Raw genomic sequence first — 25,969 nt, forward strand, 5'->3', positions numbered from 1 at the left:
CACTAAGACAAAGCCAAGGACTGGGCAAGGCCACCAAGGACAGAGACTGTGAGAGGGGCCCAGTGCTACTCCTTGTGACTGGTTACTGTTACTTTTTCAGCATAGAGGAGTTTGAAAGGGCAATGGGAGGGAGGAGGAGTATTTGAAGAAGTCAGACTCAAAGTTCTTTGATAGCGTAGAAATGAAAATCTTACAGCTATTTGAGATTTTCAACTAATTTCTTGCTTTCAAATATGCAAAAGAAAATAGGTTGGGAAATGGTGCAGAGAAGAAAATAAAGGAATTGTGTGGGTGGGTGGAGAGAGGAAAGGAGCAGAGAGAGAGATCAGGAAAAAAAAAAGCCCAACTTGCTGAAAAAGAGAGTATAGAGATGTCTCTCCAAAGGGACTTCTTTAATTCATGGAATAGGATATTTTCAAATTCTTAGCATCAATATATCTTCATCTAAAAACAAAACTGTTTTCTGTTTATCTTTTGCATATAATCACTCCTGAGTAAAACACGCATTTTAAGGTAAGGTTTGGCAATCTTTCGAGAGAGATATGCTAGATGATGTTTTCCTTAACTACAAGAGAGACTGAACCTGGTGTTGACAATTCACCATATGCTGGGAGATGACCCTATTGGCATGAACCCACCTTTACTTAGGTGAGGAACATTCCTGTCCTGTTCACCTGGTGAGAACTGGGAGCTATGAAACGCTGTTGCTCAGAGGTGCATGTCTCAGGAAGCTCTGATTCCCTCATTTGGCTCTCCTTATGCTATTTAACATGTGCCCAGATGCTATTGCTGGCATCCGTGCTGTAGGTGGTTGACCTTAGTTGTTTGAAGGTATAGAAATCAGCTCTCCTGCTCCTTGGGCCAACGACAGTAAAGTGAGAATATGTTCAACATTTCTTGACTTCCATAAGGTTCCTTCCGTTTTTCCTTGGGCAAATCTGTGTTTTGACTGTAATATGTTGACTTTATATGTTTTTTTTAGCAGGTAAGAAAGAGACAATTCTAGTTACTAACGTAAGAAGTCAAATGGAGGTGAAATGAAATGGATTAAAAAAACCCCTGATGTCAGAAATGCCTCTGTACCACTCAGTGGCATAACTCCTTCCTAGAAACAGTTTTTTGCCTGGGATTTTCATTTCATTTTTCTCTATTTTATTTTGATTTCAAAAAGTCAGGCAGGTAGAAGAACTGGCTTTGTGTCTGAAGCACCGGAATTGAATTTCCAGCCACAGGATGAACAGCCTTTGTGACCACAGGTGAGTGCATTCAGTGGTCCCTGGGTTTGTTGCAGTGTAGCAGTGGTGGAGATAGCTCAACACAGCCCAGGAGGAGTAATTCTCCCCAACACAGCAAAGTGACAAAGGCAAAGCTGCAAGGTATATTTTTTTCCCTAGAATTCCTAGCTTTTTCTGAATTGCCTGCACCCCCATGGTATGTCTCAGCAGTCACATTAACACTATTGATTGTCTGCTTGGTAGGTAACAGGAGGAAAAATAAAATAGGCAAGAACTTAACTCTGTTTAGGTTTCTCCAGTGCATGTGGAATCCGGACAATTTTCTATGGACGACCACCACATCTAAATTTCCAGTGAAAATTACTACCATGATCTTCCTCTGTGTCAGTAACCAAAGCCACCATGGAGCTGGGCAGGGAGGGAGTCAGGAGTGTGTGTCTTCCCTGCTCTTTAAAATGCTGGTGTGTTTCTGTTCTTTGAAGCAGAGCGTGAGAGATGTCCTGATTTCTACCATTCAAATCTGCCAACCTGCCAGGTTTGCAAATGTCACCTGCTCCCCATAGCAGAGAAGTGCTGCGTGCCAAGGCTGGCCTGTCACCCCCTAGTACAGAGAACACCAGTCTCAGCATTCCCTGTAACACCCCTGTGTCCCAGCAGCCAGGAGTGGTTAATTCCAGTTCCAGAACAGTGAATCCAGCCCTCACTCTGTGGCTCCAAGGAAATGAGAACATCTGAGTCACCCCCACACACCACACTGAGGAGCCACATTCAACACTGGACGTTCCAGTTCAACCAGTACCACCACCCACTTGCCAGTGTTACCCAGTGCCACTGCTGGGATAAAACAGAGCAATGAGTCAGCCTAACAGATCTCGTTTTGACACTGAATATCAAGCCAACCATATAGAGCTCAGAAAATCTACATATCCGTAGCAGAGAAATACAGCAGAAAATTTCCTTCAGAGAAATTTCCTCAGTAGGGAGGGCCATGTGAAGTGGTTTACTTCCTGTTCCCCCTTTCCAGCATTAATGATACAAATGTTTCCCATGTTTTCTTTCATTTTTCACGATCAGAATTTAAGGTTGTCCAGACATCAAAATTCAACTTTTCAAGTTGGATCCAAACTTGAAGAGTGAAAGGCGAAGAACCCACAACCCCAACGCATGGCTGTACATCAACCTGCCAGGGAACTGTTTAATCCTGCCAGACCAAAGCTTCAAAATGGAAACTGCAGTATTTTTTCAGCTGTTGTTCTAAAACACATTCCCATGCTCATGCATCATTCCAGCATCCCAACGTTTTGTGGCAGTGAATATTTGTATTTCAATGTAATTTAGAGGTGGCAGAGAGGCAGTGGCCTGGGAGTCCACCTGGGTTTTCTCCTGCCTCAGCCCCTGCCCCAATGCACACCACCAGAGAGTCCATTTCAGCACATGGTGCCTGCTCCCCTTTGATTTTCTTGTTTGCTTGGGACACAGGTTTGTCTACACAGCATTATACACAGCAAGAACTTGTTTCATCCATAGCATTTTGGAACTAAGCCTATGTAAGAAAACATCAGCCAAACATACCCTGGTTACCCAAACTCAATTAGCAGTGAATTGGAAGGAACTATATTTAATATAAAAAGACCATTTAAAAAGCCTGGGGTTTGTAAAGATATTTACATGCCTGCTCGCCTGTTTCTAAATTTCTGGTGTTGCATCTTTCTGTGCCCATTGCATGTAAAGGAGGTAACTCACTCTCACTTTCTTGTGGTATCTGCTGCTAGATCTTCTGGCCTAAATGATTTTCATTCCTATGTAACAAACCACATTAACACTCAAGGGAAGGAACCTATTTCATCCCTAGACTCAATAAAACACGGACAATGGGATCATGAGTCCCATCACATAGGTTCCTCAATAGAACATGACCCTGGCTTAGAAAGGAAGAGACAGCTGCCTCTTACAAAACCTAGAAATTGCCAAAGAATTACTTCTCTGTTCCTCAGATATTAAGTTCACTGCAGATCTTCCCTCCATCTCATTTCAATTATTTCTGTGGTCCTCTTTTTTTCCCCTGTGTTCTGCTGTAGAGTGAGTAACCAGGTACAAAAAACACTTGCTGCTACCCTAAAAATGCACATTTGCAATTTTTAGTGTATAGGTGACGACAGTAAAGGAGCACCCAGGGCAAAACCACACAACCCCCCAAACCAGAATAAACATATTCTGCCACTTCAGAAGAGTTCAAACAACTTCATCCCAGCAGCATCCATGGTGGATGAGGTAGGAGCTGCCTTCCTGCAGCCTGCAGAGAGATGGGCTGCTCCAGTGGGCATTTCTGCCCAAGGCTGCTGGGCATGACTGGCTGTGGCAGGGCACAGCTCTGCCAGTTGGAATGAGGATTCAAATCTGGGGTCAGGTTTTATCCAGCGATGCTGACTTCACTCCTAGTATGCTTCCACAGTATCCCGAGTATCTTTACCTCTCTAAAGGACATCTTCTATAAAGCAGCTACGTCCTGCCAGTCATGCTGCTTTAACTTTACTGCTCTAGTTAGAGGTGTAATGTGGGGAGAGCTTAAAGAGATATAACTGGACAGGTCTGTTTTAATTGTTCCCACTAGACCTGTGCTCTGTGACCTTGGACATCTACAGAGCCATAAATATGAGCTTTGATTGCTGTTCCCATAGTGACTGGCAGGAGGAACACAGTGGAGGGTGGTCTAGGTCCGCTTCAAGCAGGCAAGCAGCAACTGGAAATGATTAAGTTCAGAAGCTCTGGGGACACTAATGTCACTGCAGGCCAGCCAACTTGGAAGATAAACATTGCTGGGCACTGCGAAAATGATTTTTCTATTTGCTTTCCACTGAGAGAGCGAACTAGGCTGCACTTTAGGCACCAGGCTTGGCAAGTGAGACCGTGAGCTCTTCTGAGGCAATTTTACCAGTCCTTTCTGCTGCTGGAGATGTCAAAGCTACTACTGGGGCCTGTCACACTTGTGCTGTGAACACTTACTGCTGAGGAGCAGAAATCCAGTCCTTGAGTTCAGTCATACCTGCACAGCTGATTCATGGGGAATGTTTCTACCTGGAGCAACACACAACGTGGGAGGGTAAATCATCCCATGCAAAGCTGCCCATTACCTGGGATGTCCCCCTTCAGTGTCAAAGCCAGTGTTTTCATTTCTATACTGCTCTGTGTTGTTCACCAAGGGGTCTCACAGGGCATAGTGCAGAAATGGGACACCTTTGGCATCCCACTCCAAAAGGGTAAGGACCTGGTGAATGGACTCAGGGAGAGGAACACAGCTTGTCCTGGGACTGTGACATCCAGCTCTCGCTCTCACTGTGCTGTGAATACAGAAATAGAATTCAAATAATTCTCTAAACTCTCCTATTTTGGTAAAAAAAAAAAAAAAAGCAGCATTTCAGGAAAAACGTAGAGACACATGCTAGTGGCCTGAGTATATATAATAGATGAATATATATAATAGCAGCTCCGGAATACTTATATTGGCAGAGGGCAGTACAGGAAAAGCTGGGCTGTGCTAATGGCAAAACTGCCAGAGTGTTTCTGAGCTCAATAGCATGGTGTGGTAGGTGCTCTGCCTGCCCAGTCACATGGAGCTTCATTAACTCCCCAGTAATGAGGGCCTCCCACATCACAAGAGAATGGAATTTACACATGGTCAAATCCAGCATCTCCAAGAGATCACTCAAAGTTATAACCCTCAGAAACACAACAGCTTCACCATCTCCATCAGTATATTCAGGTTTGGAATGGAAAATAGCTCTTCTACCATCCACTGAATCTACCCATCTATACAATTTGTACAGTCTCCAAAGTCTCCAATTTACATAAACTAAACTCTTCAGACTTTGGCATCATGGTAACTTTAATGCCAAAAGAAGGCAGATAAGCCCATCAAAGAACAAGTTCAAGGCATCACTTCTCTTTTACTACATACAGAACTTATGCATATTTGCATAAGTCTGTTAAAAAACCAGGGTAATGCTGACATATCTTGAAGCCAAGATTACATGGTCTTTTATAAGAATTTCAGTGGCACGCCACAGGGAGACACTGCACTATTCTCATGGGATAAATGATTATCCCAGTCTCTTCTCCATGCCTCAGCCTTTCACTGAAAGTAGATCCCATCATTTTTCAAGTAGTTGAGTCAGATTTGCAAAGTCTGCACATTCTTATAGTGACCACAAGTACTTAAAGCATCAGCTATTTTACTTTTTTCTAAGTTTGGTTCCTCTATTTTTCTTTTTCCAATCAAGTAGAAAATGCCAGAATTGTCCAACATTCTGTTTAAAAATGACCAGCTTGTGAACCGCTGATATTTATACAGTATGGACCATCCTACTTCTGAAAAGTCAAGCATTTTAAAAAAAAATATCTCAGGTACTCAAATGTCTTCAGTTACTTTTGGAAATATAGACTAATAATAATTATTGCCTGCTCTGCTTCACTGTTAATCTCTCTTTCAGAAAATGCATTTCTTGAACTGTTGAAAATGACACTTTTAAGAATAATTTTGCATTCTGCAGCAAACCATATGGAGAGTGGCTGACGGGTCCTGATGGATAACACATATACTAGCAGCTTCCCAGAATACTTATCTCTGAAAAGAAAGAAGCTCTGCAGAAGTGGCCTGGATAGCTCCATAAATCAATGCCACACTGTTAATTCCTGACATATACTAAAAATTAAGGGATGGTCAGTTTTAAGTACTGGTCCTACAAAAGTCCTGCAATTGTTCTTTCAAGAGAGCCATAATCTCCATTTGAGGAGCAAGACAACCATTATACCTAAGTATTCAGTGGCTCTGCTGAAATTTCACTCTGGCTCTTGAAGGCTAATTTTGCTATTCATCACTCTTAAGTAAAAGTTCAGCCAGAGATATTGCTTTTGTTTATATCAATATTTTTTTTCCCCCTGGAAATTCAAACCAAAAAAAGCATTTATTTTGCTGTAGAACTGTTTATTGCAGAACAGTCCCACTGGCAGGTCAGTCGGGGCTGTAACCTACCACAGCCTGGCCTAGGAAAGCCAGACTCTGAGGGGATTGAAGGTTCTTTGCTTCACTTAGGGAACTGGCATCCAGCTAGAGGAAATCTTCCTCAAAGAGATGATTATGAAACCAACAATCTCTTTGGTATTTCAGGGACATTTAGACATATTGCATGAGTCAGAGAAACACCTTTAGTGTGTATCTGAGCACCTTTGCCTGCAGAGCTCCCATTCCACTGACAGCGATTCCCTTTCAAGTCACATCAGCTCACAAGGTATGATGCAACATCATTGAAAATGTGCATGTATTTATTAGAGGTTACAGCATAAAATATGCAGGCACCTTGAAATATATTTCAGACGGTGACAGCAAGCAGAGTGACTGAATATATGTCAGAGGTTTATGATGAACTCTGAAGTGTCTTCATTTGAAAGGCAGCATCCTTTTTTTATAGGCATCCTCTATTGCTTGATTTATTCTTTCTATCTGTAAGTAACCTCTAGACTCATAGATTTAGACTCCTGGTGTGATGTTGTTTGAATGCTCTGTACCTCAGAGCTCTGCAAAATGTTCTGACAAATTCATTGCTTGGTCCTCTCTCACTGTTCAGCATAATGCCAATGGATGGAGAGATTAAATGGTGCCCTACTGTTCAACTGAGAACCCATAAAATCAACCTATTTAGTGGGTGTTTTAGAAAATTTGTCACACGCTAAGCAGGAAAGAACAGGAAAGTACTAGGAGAGGTTTAGTGTTCCATTTTTCACCTCTTTAGCAGTATTGTCCTTGATGTTTTCAGTAAGTTTGTTGGTTTTTTTGCAAAGGCTTAGGCATGAACTAATGGTGGGGATGAGGAACTAAGCCTAAGTAAATGACAAATTACTCTCTTCTTCATACAATCAGTTTGATCCCATATAGATAAAACTGAGCATTTATGGAAACATACAGGGCACAAATGGGCCAAGGCCCACTCTAAGGCAGCTGCCAGAACCCGGGGCTGAATTCAGGACCTGGGTTGTATCCAGATGTGCAGTTCCTGCAGAAACATATACAGTGTGATTATGTACATTGAGGTTACCAGTGTGTGTGGTTACAAGCACACATTTTCAATCATTAATTGAGTCATAAGAGAGAGAATTTAATTTCAGAAACCTTAGGAAGCAATAATAATCTTTAATCTCTGGCATTGCAGGAGAAGATACTGCATATTTTCTATCAAAATGAATAGCTTTAATAACCTTCCATTAATATCCATTTATGTTGAAGTGAGTTATACAGTAGTGACCAAGGGACACAATGTGCTGTGTGAGGCCATCGTTATCTTATGACTTCGTGGGATCTGCTCTTGGAATAAAGGCAAAGCACTGCCTGCAGAATTTAGCCTATTAATAGTAACACCAATACCATAATGGTTATCCCACATGGCCAACGTTTCTGTTCTTCAAAAGGTATTAGTGAATTAAGCCACTGCCTGTGGTGGGATATTCACCTACGGGCTCGGATTTGGTGAGAAGCAGAGATGCATTTCCCAAATCTCCTGGCACCATATGGTTGGGGTTGGCTTTTTCCCCTGTGCACAGATCCTTCTGCTGCAGGGGAACAAGAATTGATTATCTGGTAGTGTGAGATTTGGAGGCTTTAGAAAGAAACAAACAGCAGTTACGAAGGACTTAATTTATGTACCCTAAAAGACTCTGTCAGAAATGTCATTTGTAATTAATTAGAAATGCATAAATCAGAAAAAAGTCTGTTAAAGTCAACTAGTTTTTAACCCAGGGAACCATGGGTTTCAACCTCGGGCTGCAAGCTCAGAACCTTTTCAGAAATTGCTGTGTGCTTTCCGGGTGATCCTCCTGGCAGCATTTGAGTTTCCAGAATGGCTTATAAAAAAGCTTCCCCCCTTAGACAGAGTTCCTCATCTGATTCTTGTAAGATATCCTGTTTTTCTAAAGAGACTTTTATTGCAATATGAATTTATTACATACCATTTCACATGCACACATTTTCAATCATACCTTTTGGTTCATAAGAGAAAGAATTTAATTTCAGAAACCTTAGGAGGCAATAATAATCTTTAACCTCTGGCATTGCAGGAGAAGATACTGCATATTTTCTATCAAAATGAACAGCTTTAATAACCTTCCATTAATATCCATTTTTATTTATTACTCCTTCATTAAAGTTAAGACAGCAAATCCTTAATATAAAAAACCCCTAAACTGACATTTTATTTTACTTCTTTCTCTATGTTTTAAAATGTTAACACTTAAGGAAGTGGACAGGACATGACATATTTTTATCACTGCCACACAGTTCAGCACTAGCAGCGCAAACCCTTTGTGTCTTGCTTTTTGCCCTTATTATATCAAATATAAGCAGATTTTCACTGAGTTCACTGGCAGGGAACATCTCCTTAGAGCAGCACATCCCCTCATTATCCAGTCCTCTCAGCTGTTCTCAAACTCACCAGGAGGCCATTTCCCCTCTGCTTTACAACCTCTTTTATGATCCTTGATGGCCTAACTTCGGAGTTTTTTAGTTTACTTTCTTGCCTGATTCTCCTGTGCCACTTTATAACATGTCCTCAGCCAGCTTTCCAACAGCCTTCCTTAATGACATGAAACCAGGCAAAGAGGGAGAAAATGTGTTTTTCTTTCTGTATTGTGAAAAGCAAGAGATAACTCATGAACTGAGGTCTACTCAACATGAGAAACACAGACTGGCAGCTGAGTTTCAGTTGGAGGAACAAGTGCCAGGAGGGTCTCAAGATCCTGACACCCATTCCTGTGACCCTAACCCAGGGCAAAGCTCCTCTCCTTCTGCACCTACTGCCCACACCCTGGGGGATTTTCTCCTCCTCTCTGGAGATCTGAGCTGTATTTCTAGTGTGTTTTTTCGAATTTTCTTGAGGCCACTCACCTGCTTTTGACTATTACTGGGTTAAAATTTCTGGTTCCTCATCTACTTCATGGCCCTGAAGCCACAAGACACCACGTGAAATACATGATTTTAAGTTTGTTTTCTTTCATCCAAGGACACGATGTCCTTGCACAGCTGAAGTGAATCAGGGCATTATTTTACTTGCCAGCAAAGCTGTGTGTATGTACTGGGGTATGTATTTATAGCAGCCACCTCTGCTGACGGATGAAATGGTGGCTGGTATTCAAACCAGCAATGCTTCACCTTTAATACAGTGATTTCACACGTCAGGCCTCAAAAAAATGCTTCTTTTTTTTTAGAGTGAGTCACTCCAATGCCAATTCAGCTGGGAAGCAGAGCAGGGGACTGCCAGCTTCAGAGTGTCAGCAGAACCTGGAAATGAGGCGGTGAAGTCTCAACTTTCCTAAGATGGAGACGAGAAACAGGAACGACCTGCCAGCTTCTGCCTGTGCTGCCAGCACAAGTAGCTTCTGCATTTCTATTTCCTCCCTTCCTGGGACACGAGTGTTCACAAGGTGCAAGATGGGTCACTGACCTTCCCCAGTCCAGCACTGCTGAGACAACTCACTGCTGAGCCCAGAAGGTGCACAGCAGCACACAGCTAATGCTCACACTCTGAGAATATATTCTTATCATTCTAGATGAACTAGAGACTGAGGGACAACTATGGGTTGTGCAGGGGTCTGACTGATGAGTCATTTTTATTAAGGGGCTGTCATGAGCCACGTGCAGAGCTGAGGCCAAACACCACTTGAGAGCTGGGAGTGACATTCCTTTAGTATGAACTCAGTAATGTTACTTGCTCAGAAATTATTACAATTCAAAACACCCAGAGGTGCCACAATAATCCATGGGATAAATTCATACTGCAGAATACAAGAGGAGCAGAGCAGCAGCAATAGCAGCCACCACACATTAAAAAGATGAAATCAATTCATGATGAAAGGACACAGATACTCCTGTTTGGCCTAAGGAAACAACTCTATTCCACATGAAACAAATTCAGAATAAAAATTCCATAGTCACAGTGAATATTTATGATTTCTCTTAATAAGCATACAAAACACTGCTTTCAAAATTAAGGATCCCACTGTAGTTATGAACACATTTTTCTCCTCTCTTTAATAAGGTTATGCAACAGCTATTGATTCCTGACTACAGTCTAAAGTACCATTAATGTATTTGTAAAAATGTCCTTTTTAATCGCAGTGGACTTGTATAGCTCCAAGTACCTCATTCAAACTAACAAATAAGTATTATTGCTGTCATCCAGCCAAACCCTCTGGCACCAGCACAGGGCAGTAGGAAACAAAGCCCTGAGGAATTCCTCACTTGGGCAGGAAAGCATCTAAACTGTCCTTCTCTGTTTTGAACCAGGTTAATGAGAAGTCCATGTTAAATCCTGGGTTTGAAGGAAGCTGGTTTTCTGGGTTTTAACTGCTGCAGTTCAGCAGGAGAAACCCCAGCTGTGGTTCCTGTGCCGGGCTCTGCACGGCGGGAATGTGGAGCTCAGTTTGCCAGACAGTTCCCAGGCTCATGGGTGAAGTCTTAGCAGGGAGATAGTCCTTCTTAAAAGTGGGTATTGAGTGCTGAATAAGGCAAGGATTTTTATTTTGCCTGCTTTGCTCTTCACTTGAGGTTTTAGAAATGTGATACACAGCTGGAGAGACGGATGGAGAGAAATATTAAAGAAAACCACGTATTTTTCTACCAAAAAGCAAACACGGTGCTCAGTGGATTATATTCGTCTCATTTCTTTAAGATAAGAACAGTGTTCAAAGGAAAATCTCCTTCGCTTCGGAGCTATTCAGTCATTTTGAACATGATTACATCCTAAACATCACAGTATTTGCAAAGGATTGGGATCACAGTGATAGGTGGGTAAGGTACTTTCCTTGCCAACTTTCTATTTACTTCTGTATTTCATGCTCAATATCCTTGGTACAAATAGCTCTATCTCAAGTACAAATGTTATGATAAAATAATAGTTTTTGCACCTCTCACAGAGCATGATAAGTGCTGCATCCCAGAGCAGCACAGCAACTTATTCCTGGTGCAGCATCTCCCGACTGCCCTGTGGAACAGCAGCATCAGCCAGACTCTGCAGCAAGGGAAATATGTTGCCCAAGTTGCACTTACTACACCCCCTCAAAACGGTTTGCCTGCCCACCTTTCTGGATAGCTGTGTAATGACTGCTCTTAGGGCACTTACGGTTGCAGTCAGTCAATAACCTGCAGACCTTATTACAGCTGACACCTCAAAAACAGTCCTTAGAGCCTGCAGACCAGGTATTCCTGCCAGGGCACAAGCTGTAAGGTATGTCACTCTGGAACATGGCAGTCCTCCTTAATCATTATCAAAATGTAAATGAAAAGCAACATTTTCTATAAGGCTAAAGGGTACTTTCATCATTTTCTATAAGACCTTCCAAAAATACCATCTCAGACTAACCCACTAGACAGATACATCATGTTAGAGGTGTTACCACATCCTTTTAAGCAGTGCATAGTCAATACTCTGTAGTATATGAATAACTAATTAGTTTCACAACTTATTTCCACAGATGTCATTGCAAAATCTATCTGAGGAATGTCATCTGCACTTGAGAGAAGGACAAGCATCGTAATTAAGTATTAAGCCATTTCACCAATGTGAGTCAGCTGTGGAGTGTGAAATGGCTATAATTCACGTTTTTAAGACCTCACATTTATTAGCATCTATTTTCTACTCAAGGTTAGCGGTGTGCTGCACAGAGAGTTAAAAAAAACAAAACAAGCTCACTTTTTTGTTATTCAAATGGATACATGTGCACGTCTGACTGTACAGATTGGTCACACTGATGGGGTTTCTCTCAGGTCCCAGAGGACTTCTGGCTCACACACCTTTGTGAGCAGCACTCGAAGGTTAGATGAATGCTCTGATTGTGGAGCAAGTGATGTTCTGCCGTTGAAAGCTAATGACAAACCCAGGCACAATGTACCTGGGCAGGATACAGATCTTGTATACAAGAGAGGTATTCAATCTGAGATAACAGCCAGGATTGACGATTAATATCTCCCAGGAAAAGATTTTGTTTGCGTTAGGAAACCCCTACAGAATGAATGCAGAGAGAGAATAATGAACCTGGCTGTTGGGTTTTATTCAGGGCTCAGAAAAAGTTAAACTGGTTTCTGTCTGGAGCCATTGCTCCAGTTGCAATTATGCAGCTTAATTATATGCAGAAGAAGAGGAATCTTGTCTATCTTCCTACATCATGTGGTGTATCAACTAGGAAATGAGAGGGATATTTTCACTGCTCTCTACCTCATAAGCAGTGCTGTTTGGCAGCATTGCCTTTAGAAATCTGTCCTTTTCTTCCCTATTCCTACTCCTGTTCTCACTTGAAGGACCACATAGCTTTGATTGAATATGTAGGCTCTTGCAACCACCCATGCCAGGAGCATAGGGGACAGGAGGGCCTCTGGGAAGACCCACACACACCCTGCAGGCTGCTTGACCACCAATTCCAACTGCTTTGCCTCTTTTCCCAAGCTTGAGACTATCTCATTTTTCACTTCAGCAATATACTGTGTTCAAAACAGCTTCCTGCCAAGCTCCCCTTCCTGCCAAGCTTGCCTTCACTGTCCATTAGTCCTCTGTGAAGAGGATCTGCCTGTCTATGGACAGATGCTATTAGCAGCACTGTGGACAGGGAAGGGCCATGATTTATCCATCTGGGATAAATCAGCAAAGCTCTGTCAACACCTCTACCACTTCCCAGGTGTGTGCCTCCTGAGCAGCTCATCCAAATCTAGGCTTCACTTTCTAAAAACAGGGAAGAAAAGGACACCAAGAGCTAAATCCCCCCTATCTGGTGCTGGGTATGAAAGAGATGAAGGCCATTAAGAGATTTGCTGGAGTAAGAAAAGGGAACGACAATCCCTTCTCTCCTCCTTTTTGCAACAGAAATACCGTAACAAATGTAATGATCCAGCAATCAACTGCCTCCTTAACTCCAAGTCTTACATCCAATAGTGAAATATGTCTTAATGCACCATGAACAAGAAGCCCATAAAAGACTGCCCTTGATTTGGGAGGGCTGTGGCTTGTCTATGTAAGAGGATAGGTAGCAGCTTTGGAGGGATGTGAACAGGATGAAAGACTGAAGCAAGGTGGCTGTAGTGTGCCTTCTGCTGTGAGAAAGTCTCATTCAACAGCAAGAGTTTCAGGAAGTGTTAACTCTCATGGGAAAAGTGTTAGATCAGATGTGGTGTCCTCGATAAGAAAATGGAGTGATGAGGAGCTCTGCCAAACAAAGAAACTTATGACTCATAAGGCCACCCAAATTAGCTTGAAGTTTAGAAACCAGGAGCCTGGTCTCTCATTTTAGTTGTATATAAATAGATATGTGTTGACTTTAATGGAGATAGTTGTATAAATCCAACTCATCTGTATCATATGATAACAGTGCTACAATGTGGGAGGTAAAGCTCGTCCCAAGAAAAAAAGTCTCTTGTTTTTTAAGCTGGTAAGGACTACCAAAATTACTGTGATTGCACTGGTATAACAAAGAAAAAAAATTGCATCCTTCGTGGCAAATCAATCGGAAAATAACACCAGCTAAATACAAAGGTACATTGGTTATTTCCCCCTTGCTGACACCTCACAGGAATCCACAAGTGTTTGTTGTGAACTAAACAGTGTTTCAGTATCACACACTAGTCTTTATAAATTACTTTCATTTCTCACCAATAACTTCCTCTTTCATACCATTCATTTTTTGCATTTGCTCTAATTTTTATTCTCTTAATCTTTATTAATGTAATGGGTTTTAGACAGAAACATTATATATGTTCCTACTTATCTATGCTGCCTTGTGAAACACAGCTGAGAGAAACCTTAATCTGACAAGAATTATTGTTTTTCGAAATGAGTATTGTTACGTTAGCCGAGCACTGTATTTAAATTGTTTTTTGTTTTAATAGGTCTCTCTTGGACTATTTGGGTAGTTCAGTTCTGTACATTGTAAGGTAGAATTGCTCTAATAAAACCAAGCTGCAAGCACATTTCATCTGCCATTTCGTACTTCCAGTGCTTCATAATTAACTTTGGTCAAGAATTACCCCTTTAAGCCCAAGGGATTAATTCTCCCTTAAATGTATTTGTGCATTACAGAAAAAACAGTCATCCCTTGGTTTCCTGGCCTTGGATGAGTGATTTACTGCATTTTTAACCTACGATATCTGTGGATGAATTCCAGGTGTGTGCTTGCCCCCTCATGGAGTGAATTTCACGCTGTCTGATTTCTTTTTATTTAACTCTGGGAACAGAAATACTCTAAAGCAACTTTCTATGCTGTGGGTGCCCCTGCCCAGCATGACCTGGACACTGGGGAGGTGCTTAACACTGGCTCTGAGCTGAGGGATGGGGGTGGATACTCAAACACAGCACTCCTCCCCTCCTTTTAATCCTCTCTCCTCAAACTATTTCCCTTCTTCCTTATTCATTGTCCAGCCTTTATCCCTCACCTTGGAAGAGTGCTGATCTTGTGTTTGATGGACAACTTCTGTTGGCACATATTTGCTTTTTTTGGAAGAAGATAAATAGAAAAAGGCAGGTGATTCCTGCCAGTGTCAAGGAGAGGCTCTCAAGACAGGCTCTTGACAAGTTACTTGGATGCTACTAAAATAATCCAGTGAGAAAAGGTCATATTGAATTCGACTTTTATACACAAGCAATCACATTAACATATGCCGAAGGCACCAACCTGCTTTAAAAAGAGTCAATGCAGATGAGTACAAATATTTCAATGTCCAAACAAATCTCCCAAGCCCTCCCCTTAAACTATTTTGGGATGATACAGGATGGCAAAGTTAAACATTCCAAGCATTTGAAAATAATTTGAAATTGTTCGCTTTCCTTTTTACTGTTTTTGACCAGTTTAGAACCCAATGAACAACAACCAAAACATCTGGGTGTCTAAAATTACTTTAAATAAGTAAAAACATAGAAATGTTCGCAGAAGTATATAAAATAATTTGTCAGCCATCTCTAGTTTTCCGGTCATTATTAAAGAATATTCTAGAGCATGGGTAGGAAAGTTAATTACACCCTCCACTAAACAAGACATTTATGAGCTCTGGCACTTCTACCACAGGGCACACTGAACAGGATTGTTTTAGGACACATTGGTCTGTCTGCAGCAAGGGACAGAACCTCCTGAGAAGACTCAGCAGCAAAGTCCAGACCTGGCTCAAATGAAGCACCAAATCAATTCTTGCAGCCTTGTAATGGGCTTAGCATGCAAGGAAAAGGCTACACACATTTATCCACCAGAACTGTCTCCATCTAATCCACTGCAGTATTTTGAAAAGGACACTGAGAAAAGAGGCCCACCAGGACAGTGACCACCTTCTAGAGCCACTGACTCACTAACAGCTGAATTATGAACCGAAGACCATTTGTCAGCTAAACGAGGACAAAGTCTGCTGAGAACAAGAACTTGGGCTGTGTCAGTTATGGTACATGGGCACAGATGAAGGCCTTTGGGATATGGGAGGAAAAGAAGGAAAGAAACAGAAATGACTGGCACAATAGCATACTGCCTGTCTTGGGAAATTCAGACTGTTAAGGAGAGAGGAGGAAGGGAAGGAAGACATTCAGGTGTCCTGACTCTCAGTGGTGACAGGAGCAGTTGGTCTCCTCACTTTACCATAGCAACAGTGGCTGCCACCTCACTTTGGAGTCTAACAAAAAAGCAGGAATCCGTATGGAGGTGAGAAGAGCGAACGGATAAATCACGTAACTAATCACAACTGTTTGGTCCAGGAAGAGAGAGGGAGGCTGCTGGTGCCTGAAGCAGCTGAATGTGCACTTTCCACCTGAGAACTTCAGCCTAAGGAGTAAAGAAAGTTTGCACTATTTATTACAGAAAAAGGTCTTTTAGAGTCAAGCCAGCTACTGAGTGTGTGTTTTCAATGCTGCTTTCCCAGCACCTTGGGACCCATAGGCTGCCATCTCATCCAGTCCCATGTCACTGCAGCTTCTTTATAAATAGGCAAAAAGGACACCTTATGCACATGCTCTGCTATCAAAATAGGAAGGAACCAAAAAATCTCCCCTCAGAGTAAGATTATTTTCGCTATTAACTCTGTACTGCCCCCAAAAGGCACCACTTTGTCTAAGAAGCAGCCAATGATCCAACATGTTGAGACAGATGGATAGTTCTTGGTTCGGGGAGGAACAGAGGATTTGTTCTTGGGAAAACTTGCTTTCCCAATACAGTGCAACCACTGGCTTTTTCCTTCTCAGGATGGTGGAGAAAACATTTATTTTTGCCAAGATAAAATTGTCAGAAGCACACAAAATATTTTAGGACCCTGTGGGACTTTTTTCCCCAAGGTAAATGTTATTCAATAATTTTCCTTAAAAAACCCCCAAAAAAACCAAAACAAAAACCAAACCAAGATAATCCAATAGATTTTTACAGGACTTTTTTCACCGAGTCCACTAATTTCAAATGAAGTTGGTTACCTAACAGCTCTCTACATAGTGAAATAAAAACATTTTTTAAAGTAGATCAAATATACTGAATCAATCTCTTGCATGGATACTACCATTAATTCATCTCAATTTCATTTAGCTTAATTTTCTTTGGAACAGAAGTATACTCAATAAGATTAAGACCATTTTAATTCACATTTGTCCCCTCTAATATGACACCCTACACTTATTTGTATTATTTTCCCCTCCTATCTTTAGAAAAGTCCTAAGTAACCACAAACTTGGACCTAAATTTTGCATCTCTTTTGCACTACTCAAAATAGGACCTGGTTACAGAGATGCTGCTGGATATTTTAACCACGATCTTGCATTTATTTATTTATTTATTCATTTTCTGAAATTGTCAGTAAACATGGGCTATGCCAAAAAGCCCTTGTCACCCAGACTTCACCTAGAAATCCACCCACTCACTGATGCCTTCATTTGCTTGGTTCTGCCCAGAGAAATGGAGGGTGCATGTGCCCTGTCCCACTGCTCCCTGCCCTCACGGGGCTCCTTCCACCACTTGGAGCTGACCTGGCAGCTGCAGGTCAGGCTGAGCAAAGACCATGTTTCCCCTTTCTTTAAAGGAAGTGTACCAAAACTGGGAAAACCACAAGGCAGGGTTAAAGCCAGTGCATGGAGAAAGAGAACAAACTTTCATATCAAACCGAATCACACCACCCTCGCTCTTGCTGTCGGACCTATGAGCCCCAGAGTGCAAAATGGGAACAATTAGAGGGTTTCCTGAGAGAAACTGAAAGACAGAGATAGACCCAAGGAAAGGCAGATGGGATATTCTTTGTCTTCCACAGTGATCTAGCTGGGCCACAACTATCCCTGGTATCACAGCAGCGAGAGTTCATGAGAGGTGCTCTCCCACCTCTGTGCATCCACAGCAAATCTGCAGCACTCGTGCACAACTTCAGCTGCCTGAAGATTGCTTCATCCCCAGCAGTTTCCAGCAAAGGAGAGTTTGCAACCTAAGATCTAAGGACAAGATGTCCTTCTGGAGAGTTTTTTTCATGTTTCTCTCTCTTTCTTTTTCTAAGGAAGGATAATTAGAGTATTGAGGCAAACCCCTACAGCCCTCTTGGTCAGGAAATATCAGGAGATTCAGTCAATAATTTATTAGGCCATATGGTTAGTCTCTTTTCAGAGACTAGCCATCTAGTCATCCAAACTAGCCTCTAGTGCCACACTTTTTTCTTTTTTTTAATAAAATAAATATAGCACCCAGCATTAGTTTGAGGGCAGAGCTGGTTCCCAAGGGCTGTGCTGTTTATTCCCTCCTGGCACATTGCAAGTGGCACCTCTGCAAGTGTCAGCAGCTTCATACATGCCCAGCTATACCCTGTGTAGGTCAGGGAGGGTTTGCAATTCTGCAAGGCAGATAATACTGGAGAACATTATCCTTTTGCCTGCTGCTATTCCCTGTGATCCAGCACAGATTCCAGTATCTCCCTGCAAAAGCAGGAAAAGATCTGGTTTTTTTCCAAATGCTGAGCCCATGGTACACAGAGCACGTTACAGAGAGGAAACGATGCTCTCATGACCTGTGATTGCCTTTAGCTTGGTCATATCACATGTAAATATGGCAGGTCCCTTCTCTTCCATGGCATCCTCTTCATGATGCCTTTCAAAGCAAATCCCCGAGCGCTTATGCAAAAGCAGAAATGATGCCCAGCAAAATGCACAACTCCAACAAGGCTCCACTGAGTTACCATTAAACCATATTCCAAAGTTTACCTTAGTTCCTTGAAGGGGTCTGCCCTGACATTGGGAGTTTCTATAGATTTAGGGAACACTGTGCCTTCTGCTCCTGAAATCACAAAACAAAACAGAAGACAAATTGTAAACATTATAAGCTGTTATCAGGGGAGTGATTGTCAAATCATACCTACGTGCAATTTAACCCATTACCTGACCCCATTTCTCTCTTGCACATCCCTTCTGTCCCCAGAAAATCCAGACCTTGATCATCTGCAACTGGTTGTCTTGATTACAACTGGGATTTGCCTGTAAGCTGCACTTCTGGCTGGAGAAGCAGCTGCTTGCACCCCGACTGTGGGAAGAGTTTGCTGACCCAAGTGATGCAGGGAGCTTGGAAAAGATACTCCTTGGTAACCAGGCATCTAATCCAGTTACATCCCTCATTAATGAACCTGGATGCATGTCACAACATTATTTCTTTTGCTGGGCTCTTAAAGATACTCAAAGGAGAAAAGAAAATTTTTGGCTCTATTACTGCAGATGCCTCTCGGGTCAGGCTGTGATCCTGCCTGGGCAAAAGGAGGAATGTGTCCACCTGACACAGTGCAGCACAAGCAGACTCTGCTCCAGTCCCAGTCTGGCCACCAGTTTAATGTGTGACCCAGAAGTCATTTAACTTCTGCTCATTTCCCTCTTCTCTCAGAGATGGCAGGGAAGAAGCACTCCCCCCATTTGCTGACTGGCTTTAGATCATGAGCTGTAAACTGCTGGGTACTGTGAACAGCTTGCCTAAGTTTCAGGCCACTGCAATCCTCTGCATGGCCACCTGCATAGCCCAGTTGGGCCATTTCACCAGTCATCCCTGAACTGGATCTGTATTTTGTGATCAAGCCATGCTGTCTTCACTAGAAGGATGTGCTCTCATATCATTGTCTCAAGCCAAAGGCAGCCCCTGCCATCCTCTCATAAGCCTTTCCACTAACTGTTCTCATTTAAAATGTGCATCTAATCTGAACTGGTCTCACTTCATGTTTCAGCCAGTAAATCTTCTCGTGTGTGCCAGCCAATCGACCCCACATGAGCAGAATCTCCACCCTCTGTAGCCAGATACTGCCAGTGACCCAACCGCCCCAACCTGCTCTGGTTCTCTGAAAAGTTTGGGCTTTCTGAATCAATTACTGTGAAGCAAATTCTCTGGAATTCTCATTGCTCTTTTCTGAAGCTGCTCCACTTTTAAAATACTCTGTTGGAACACAGGAGTCCCCAAGTGCTGTCACCAGCACTCTGTGCTGCAGAACATCACGTTCCCGCTCCCACTGAAACTTCCAGCTAAAACACAGCTAAGAATGGTACTAACTGCTTTACACACAGAGTGCACCAGAAATTAATGTTCATGTTCTCCAATATATAGTTGTCAGCCCAGTCAGCAACTATGACCTGTCTTCTTAAATTTAAACCTGTGGTCTTGTCTTCAGATTCATTGTGAACAATTAGTCACTCATTATCTACAGTCATCACAGCCATCTCAGTGTCAGCATGCAGACAGAACCAGTGGCATTTCTTTATTTCTTTAATTCTTTTTTTTCTTGATAAAGCTATTTATGCAAACTACAGATCCCAATGAGAACTTCTACAAATACAATTTGAGACATCTTATAACATGTGCTATTACAACGGTTACCTATGACCAGTCTGGAAGTCACCACTACAGAATAACAAATGTTCTGAGACTATGCAAAACATGTTAAGAAAACATCCTGCTGTAACTCTGCTATAAGTGAGAAACACCTATGGCTCCAATAAGACTACACTTTCTTTGCACTGAAATAAATTAAATAAGCTGTCCCACAGGGTTAAAGAAAAAAAACAACCCAGAATGAAAACAAGCACTCTAACATTTATTAAAGAACTCCAACTCTTGTCAATCTAGAGAAAAACAAAGTAAACTCAAAGATGATAAAAGTTGGAATCTTTATACTTGGAGATTGAAGTTGATCCTGTGGCACAATAGAGATATTTAGCTCTTAACTTTACTATAAACCTTCATCGTTACAAGTTGTCACAAACAGCTGTAACTTGCCAGCCATGAAGGTTATTACTATCAGATCTGTCCTCTCTCAACAGTTTCCAAATGATTTAAGTCTCTGCTTATCCACTCGATCGCCTTGGCTCTTGGCTTTGCACTGAAACGTAGCAAAAGATGGAACCTGCACATTTCTGCATAATAAAACAGTGATTTTTGGGGGAAGGAAGATGAGGAGGTGCAGCTGGAGAGATGCACATAGATATTCTTGTACCCTTTCCACCCATATGGTGACTTTATCACGGGAATTTTAATTCATTTTTACACACCTTAAGTCAGCTACTTAAGTCATGCAAAGCCCAAAATAACGAACTGCATATAACCAGAAGTGCCTGCCAAATAAGGAGAACCTTTAGCTTATTTCTAAACTTGGGGTTTTCCAGGCTTTCATTTTAGTTTAAATGCAGGAAGCAACATTAGAAACAAGGTTAGTGAAACTTCAATGCAGTCATTTCAGCAAGGCTGAAAATAAAAGAGCTGGCTATTCCTTTCCCCCATTTCCTTGTTTTCCTTTCCCTACACAGTTCTTAAACTCCCTTTCCCTGCCTCCTTTATTCCCAGATCCATGAAAGAGTCCCTTATGCGTTGGGAAAAGGAATGAGATTTCCAAACCCTTCTGTTTCTCTGTTTTGATCAGAATTAGAAGTGAACCTGCCTTGATAAGGCTTCCTGCCCTGACAATATAATTTCTTATTATTCTCCTTTAAGAACACAGACTCTCCCAAAGGGCCACCTGTCCCTGTCAAGGAGTAGGACATCAGCTGTGAGGGGATGCTGAGGGACTAGGACTGAGACATCCCTCCCCTGACTCTGGCTGTCAGCAGCTGAGGGACTCCTTGAATTGGCTGTGTCATCCATCCACTGCAGAGACACTGATAAACTCTCCTCACTCCCCTAATTCTCATTTTAAGCATCCCCATTTCCGTAGCAGGGGGCTGATAGATGAATTAAATATTCCGGAGTTCTTCCCTTGGTTTCAACCTGCTGCCTGAGGATTTCAGTAAAGAACCATCCTCTTCTTTTGGTGCTACTGGAAATTTATATTATAGACTTCAAATGTGCCCCCTCCCATCAGACCCCCTTCTCTTCTGTGCTGGAGAATCTTGGTCTCTGCCTGGGGGATTGGTAGCTCCTGAGGGAAACAACTGCCTTGGACTAATTCAATTCCACTGGACATTTGTGTCAAAGTCTGGCTTTTGGCCACTGTGGAAGTCCCCAGCCAGGCTGGGATAACATCAGTGCTGGATGGAGTTGAAAGTGAAGGCTGGAGGAAGTGACCTCGTTTAGTGGTTTTAGAATCATAGAGTCATTTATGTTGGAAAAGACATTTAAGATCATTGAGTCCAACTGTTACTAAAGGCTTTGGCAAAAAAAGAAGGAAAGTTTGAGGGAAATGTGCTGTTGACACTGAATTGGGCTATTCTGTCTCTGCTGAGGAGAACTGGAATGTCATGGAGAAACAAATGACTGAAAATACGAAGTCCAAAGTTATGTGCTTAGAAGTAGTAAAAATTTCTTCTACATGCTTCCAGGATGGGAATATCCCTGGATAAAAGCTGAATGCTACTCATGATTCATGGCAGTGGGACAGAGCCAAAGGGATGGCAAACATGACATTAAATTGAAAGGCGTGAGGAAAGTCTAACGCGAAAAGGAAAAGAAAAGCACATTATTTTAAGAATCATCAGTGAATCCTTGAACTGGGGGTCCTTGTGGCCTTCCAGCTCATTCCTAGGGAAGAAATGACTGCACTAACAGGAAAAGTCTATCCTCCAAAAGAAGCCCGGAAGGACTTTTCTTTGTAGCTTAGCAGCATGATGGCTAGGGAAGGATACTCATGCTGTGTATTAATACATTAGGAGGATAAATAACATGAAGGAAAAAGAGCTACTGGCTCTAGGCCAATGCTGATATGAGAGCAAGTGGCAATAAACTGGTCCCAAATATATTTTGGAAGAAAAGTGTTTTATAGCCTAAAGAGGAGCAAAATGGGAGCAGCTTTTCAGTTAGATGGGACAGACAAGCTAACAGATTTGACAAATTCCTGACTGTAAGATGTGGTGTCTCAAAACTAAGGGACAATATTTGCAGGACCGGCAACTGCCTTCTAGTCTTGCACTCCTGTAGTTTTATTTTCCCTGTCCTCTACCCCAGGTTTTGGCAAGCAGTATTAAAGCACAGCTTCAACAGTTCAAGAATCAGCTGCTACGATCTCCCTTTCCAATCAAAGTACTACCTCCTCCTTTCACTTTTACTGAGTATAAAGCAAATGTAAATTGCATTTATTATTGTACAACACAGCTTCTGCTTCCTGAATTATCTGTTATTAAAATATTTGCTATCTACCATGAAAAATGCCTAACAGAAAATTTCTATTTCTTTGCAAATACTGAAAATATTTTCTCATCATATGAGACTCTCTGCTGTTGCTAAGGGTAACTTATCTGCAAACAGCTGAAGACAGAAGAAAACAATACTATCATTAGTATTTAAACATACTGTACTGGACATCCCTAGGCAATAAATTATTCTTTCTTACAGTGTTATATCAGAGGGACTTCTATTAAAGCCATACCTACTGATTCCCTCTTCTGACACTGTGTAATTTACCACCGATAAATGTTCATAAACAGTTTGACTGAAAAATCCATAAAGCCATTTCAGCTTTATTTTAAGTTCCATTTAATGTCCCTCAAAAATCATTTCATCAATGTGTTTCCATTAGCTGGTTCTCTGCCCAATAACTTAATTCCACACAATCAGTCAGGAACTTACAAAGCATATGATAGGATCTACCTAAAGTATTTTGAATCACCATAAAGATTCACGCAAAGAGTGTTTGGCTTTTGGGCTTTTTTCCCCCCTTTCTAGGGCAAAAGGTGTGGGGGTACAAATGGCAGAGACCTCTGCATGTGTTCACTTCATTCAAGAACAAAAATCAAGAGTCCCATGGCAAGAGAACATTTACAGTTCAATTTCAGGGTTTGGAGATTTCTTTTTTGTTTCTTTCTCTTCTGACATTTGAGATTCAGAACAAACGCTGTGAGAACAGGTCTGTTTGTATTTTCTCTGGCTCTAGTCATTTCCTAGAGCTCTTCTGCCACATCCAGGAGACAAGCCTGGTTGTGGTTGGGATCACTGCAAGTGATCTGCTGGAGCAACATCCAGCTTCTTGATCTTCTCTCTTCCCCTTCTGTTCCCACCACAGGAGCCTCCAGTGCCACTGGTCTGTTGCATCTTATGAACAGCTCCAGCTCTTGCAGAGGAAGACACCATCCTTTCTTCTGTAAAGCTTCTGCCTGGCACAGCAGTCTGCTCTCGCTGCTCCCAACATGGAAGAGCCAACAAAAAGAGCCAGTGGGCTGGGCTTTTGACAATCATCTTGTTCTATAACATGAACCCAAGACGTGGCATAAAATAATGTGGGGTTTTTTATCCCAGTTTTGCATTGAAACAAAGCACAAGCATTATGTTCTGTATGTGTATATTGGTCTGCCAGCCTCCTGTCATAGAGTGCCTTTGGAAGCACCAGCCATTCTTGTCGAAATGTAGAGTTGGTTGATCACTCTCATGAGCTTTGTGAGAAAAGACTGAGAAATTGCTTACACCCCACCAAGGTAAAGGTGATAGTGTGAACTCAATGCTGCCTAGACGCCAGCAACTCCATAGGGAATGGAGGAGCTACAAATGCCACAAGAAGGGAATAAATCTCAGCTGGAATGTGCATCCTAACCAGTAGCAGATCCAACCAGAGGAATGTGGGCATCACATCAATATTTCAGCTTTTCAAAATGCCTCTTGCTTTCCCTGTGTGCTGCATGGCACTGTCCTGGCACCTTCCCTGGTGCAAAGGCAAGGGCCATCCCTGCTCCCTCTGGCCAGAACTGAGCTCCAGCCATCATGGCAGGACACTGTTTACATACCACTCCCTCTGCACAAAACTTGCTTTAGGTTTCCCCTGCTATCAGCTGGAAGAGGGAGAAGAAGAGCTCAAATGCAATGTGATGAGAAGTATTTTTAGACTAATGATTGATGCTCCTGCTGTCAAGGGTAGGTGGCAATCAGCTGAACAGCACTTGGGGGTGAACAGAATGTGAAGAGAAATCAGGTTTCCGCTCAGGTGCAGATGCACCTGGTTGGCTATTCCCCACTTTCCTTTTTCTTTCCAGACAACACATTTTTTTCCAACTCAGTGTATTATTTTAGTAATAATTCCAGACCCACACTACACCTTTAGTGTTGTATATCACCGCTTTCTAATGGAATTGAAGACTCAGAGCCCTGTGACAAACTTGGAGATAAAGTAGGTGTATCTTATGTAGTACTGTGCAAATGAGGGGGGAGGAGAAGGATTTGCTGTGATTTTTTTTCCAGCTCAAGTCAAGAGGCACTGTATAGTGCGGTGGTGATCTCCATAAACTACCTCTATTCCCACTATTATTGATCAGGACACATTCAGAAATTTGTTCATGAAGACACCCATCTGATGAGGTTCTCTCCTCTGTAGGTCTCATCAGGATAATATGTAACACACTCAGAAGGCTGTGTGCAAACAAATGCCCAGGAAGTAAATCCAATCCAATTCAATACAGGTAGAAATTATTTGTGACTGCCTCTTTTAATTCCTCACTTTAAAAGCCTTATTCATCCTTAATTTATGTTTTTAAATGGGTGAACATAGTAATTGCTGTTTCTCCCCTTGAAACCCATCAAATCCGAAATCGATAAGAGCTCCATCTCAGGGCCCAACAGTAATAGCCTGGTTAGGTTAAGCCAGTGAACTGAACAAAAGCCATAAACCTTCATTCATGTTTCTTTCTAAGATTCTATAAAAACAGTTCATTGCAAAGGTCTGTCTGTTTGCCTTTGTTGTCTAAGTGTCAGGGAGTTGTTCTTTTATGGGCAACCAAGAAATCATGAATAATAATGGCAATAATGAAACCATCAACAAAGTGTTTGTAATAAAAATGCAATATAAATTATTTTAAATCTTTCAGATGTTGGTCTTGGCACTGTGTGCACATGGGGAGTGACCCAGCCCGTCAGCTCAACTGGGCTGTGGCTGAGTTAGGCCAGATGGGAAATCCTTGTGACTCCAGTCCCACCAGCCCTGCTGGGTGGAGGAGAAACAATTCTCTGACTCATAGTCCCAAGAAATCGATGGAGCCTGGTTTTAGGCTAGAAAAGTTGCAAACAATAAGATGAGCTGCAAGCTCTAAGGTGAGCATGTGGGTCATTAGTGATGTATGTGCCTGTAGAGACACCATCTTCAGCAGCCTCGCCTCAGAGGTTGAATGTCTGAGAAATATAAAGAGAATAACAGAAAAGAACAGGCAGGTTCACATCCAGACTGAGAAAAGATACATGAAGAAAGGTTCTACAACTTATGCTGACCTCTAGATATTTCCTTCTTGACTAGTTTTTGGGGTCCTTCAACACTTTTTCTGCAGCTCAACAATAGCAAT

At 42.0% G+C, this 25,969-nt stretch overlaps 1 protein-coding gene across 4 annotated transcripts in view; it reads right to left on the reverse strand.

The window, feature by feature from the left end:
• SGCD (sarcoglycan delta) overlaps positions 1-25,969 on the reverse strand; it is a 322,812-nt gene that overhangs the window by 15,159 nt on the left and 281,684 nt on the right. For all 4 annotated transcript variants that reach the window (XM_032702866.1, XM_032702867.1, XM_032702865.1 and 1 more), the window contains exon 7: positions 18,458-18,530. In XM_032702866.1, coding sequence (XP_032558757.1) covers positions 18,458-18,530 — 73 coding nt within the window. The remainder of the gene's footprint in view (positions 1-18,457; positions 18,531-25,969) is intronic.

The sequence above is a fragment of the Chiroxiphia lanceolata genome, chromosome 15, assembly GCF_009829145.1.
Source record: "Chiroxiphia lanceolata isolate bChiLan1 chromosome 15, bChiLan1.pri, whole genome shotgun sequence".
Lineage (NCBI taxonomy): Eukaryota > Metazoa > Chordata > Aves > Passeriformes > Pipridae > Chiroxiphia > Chiroxiphia lanceolata.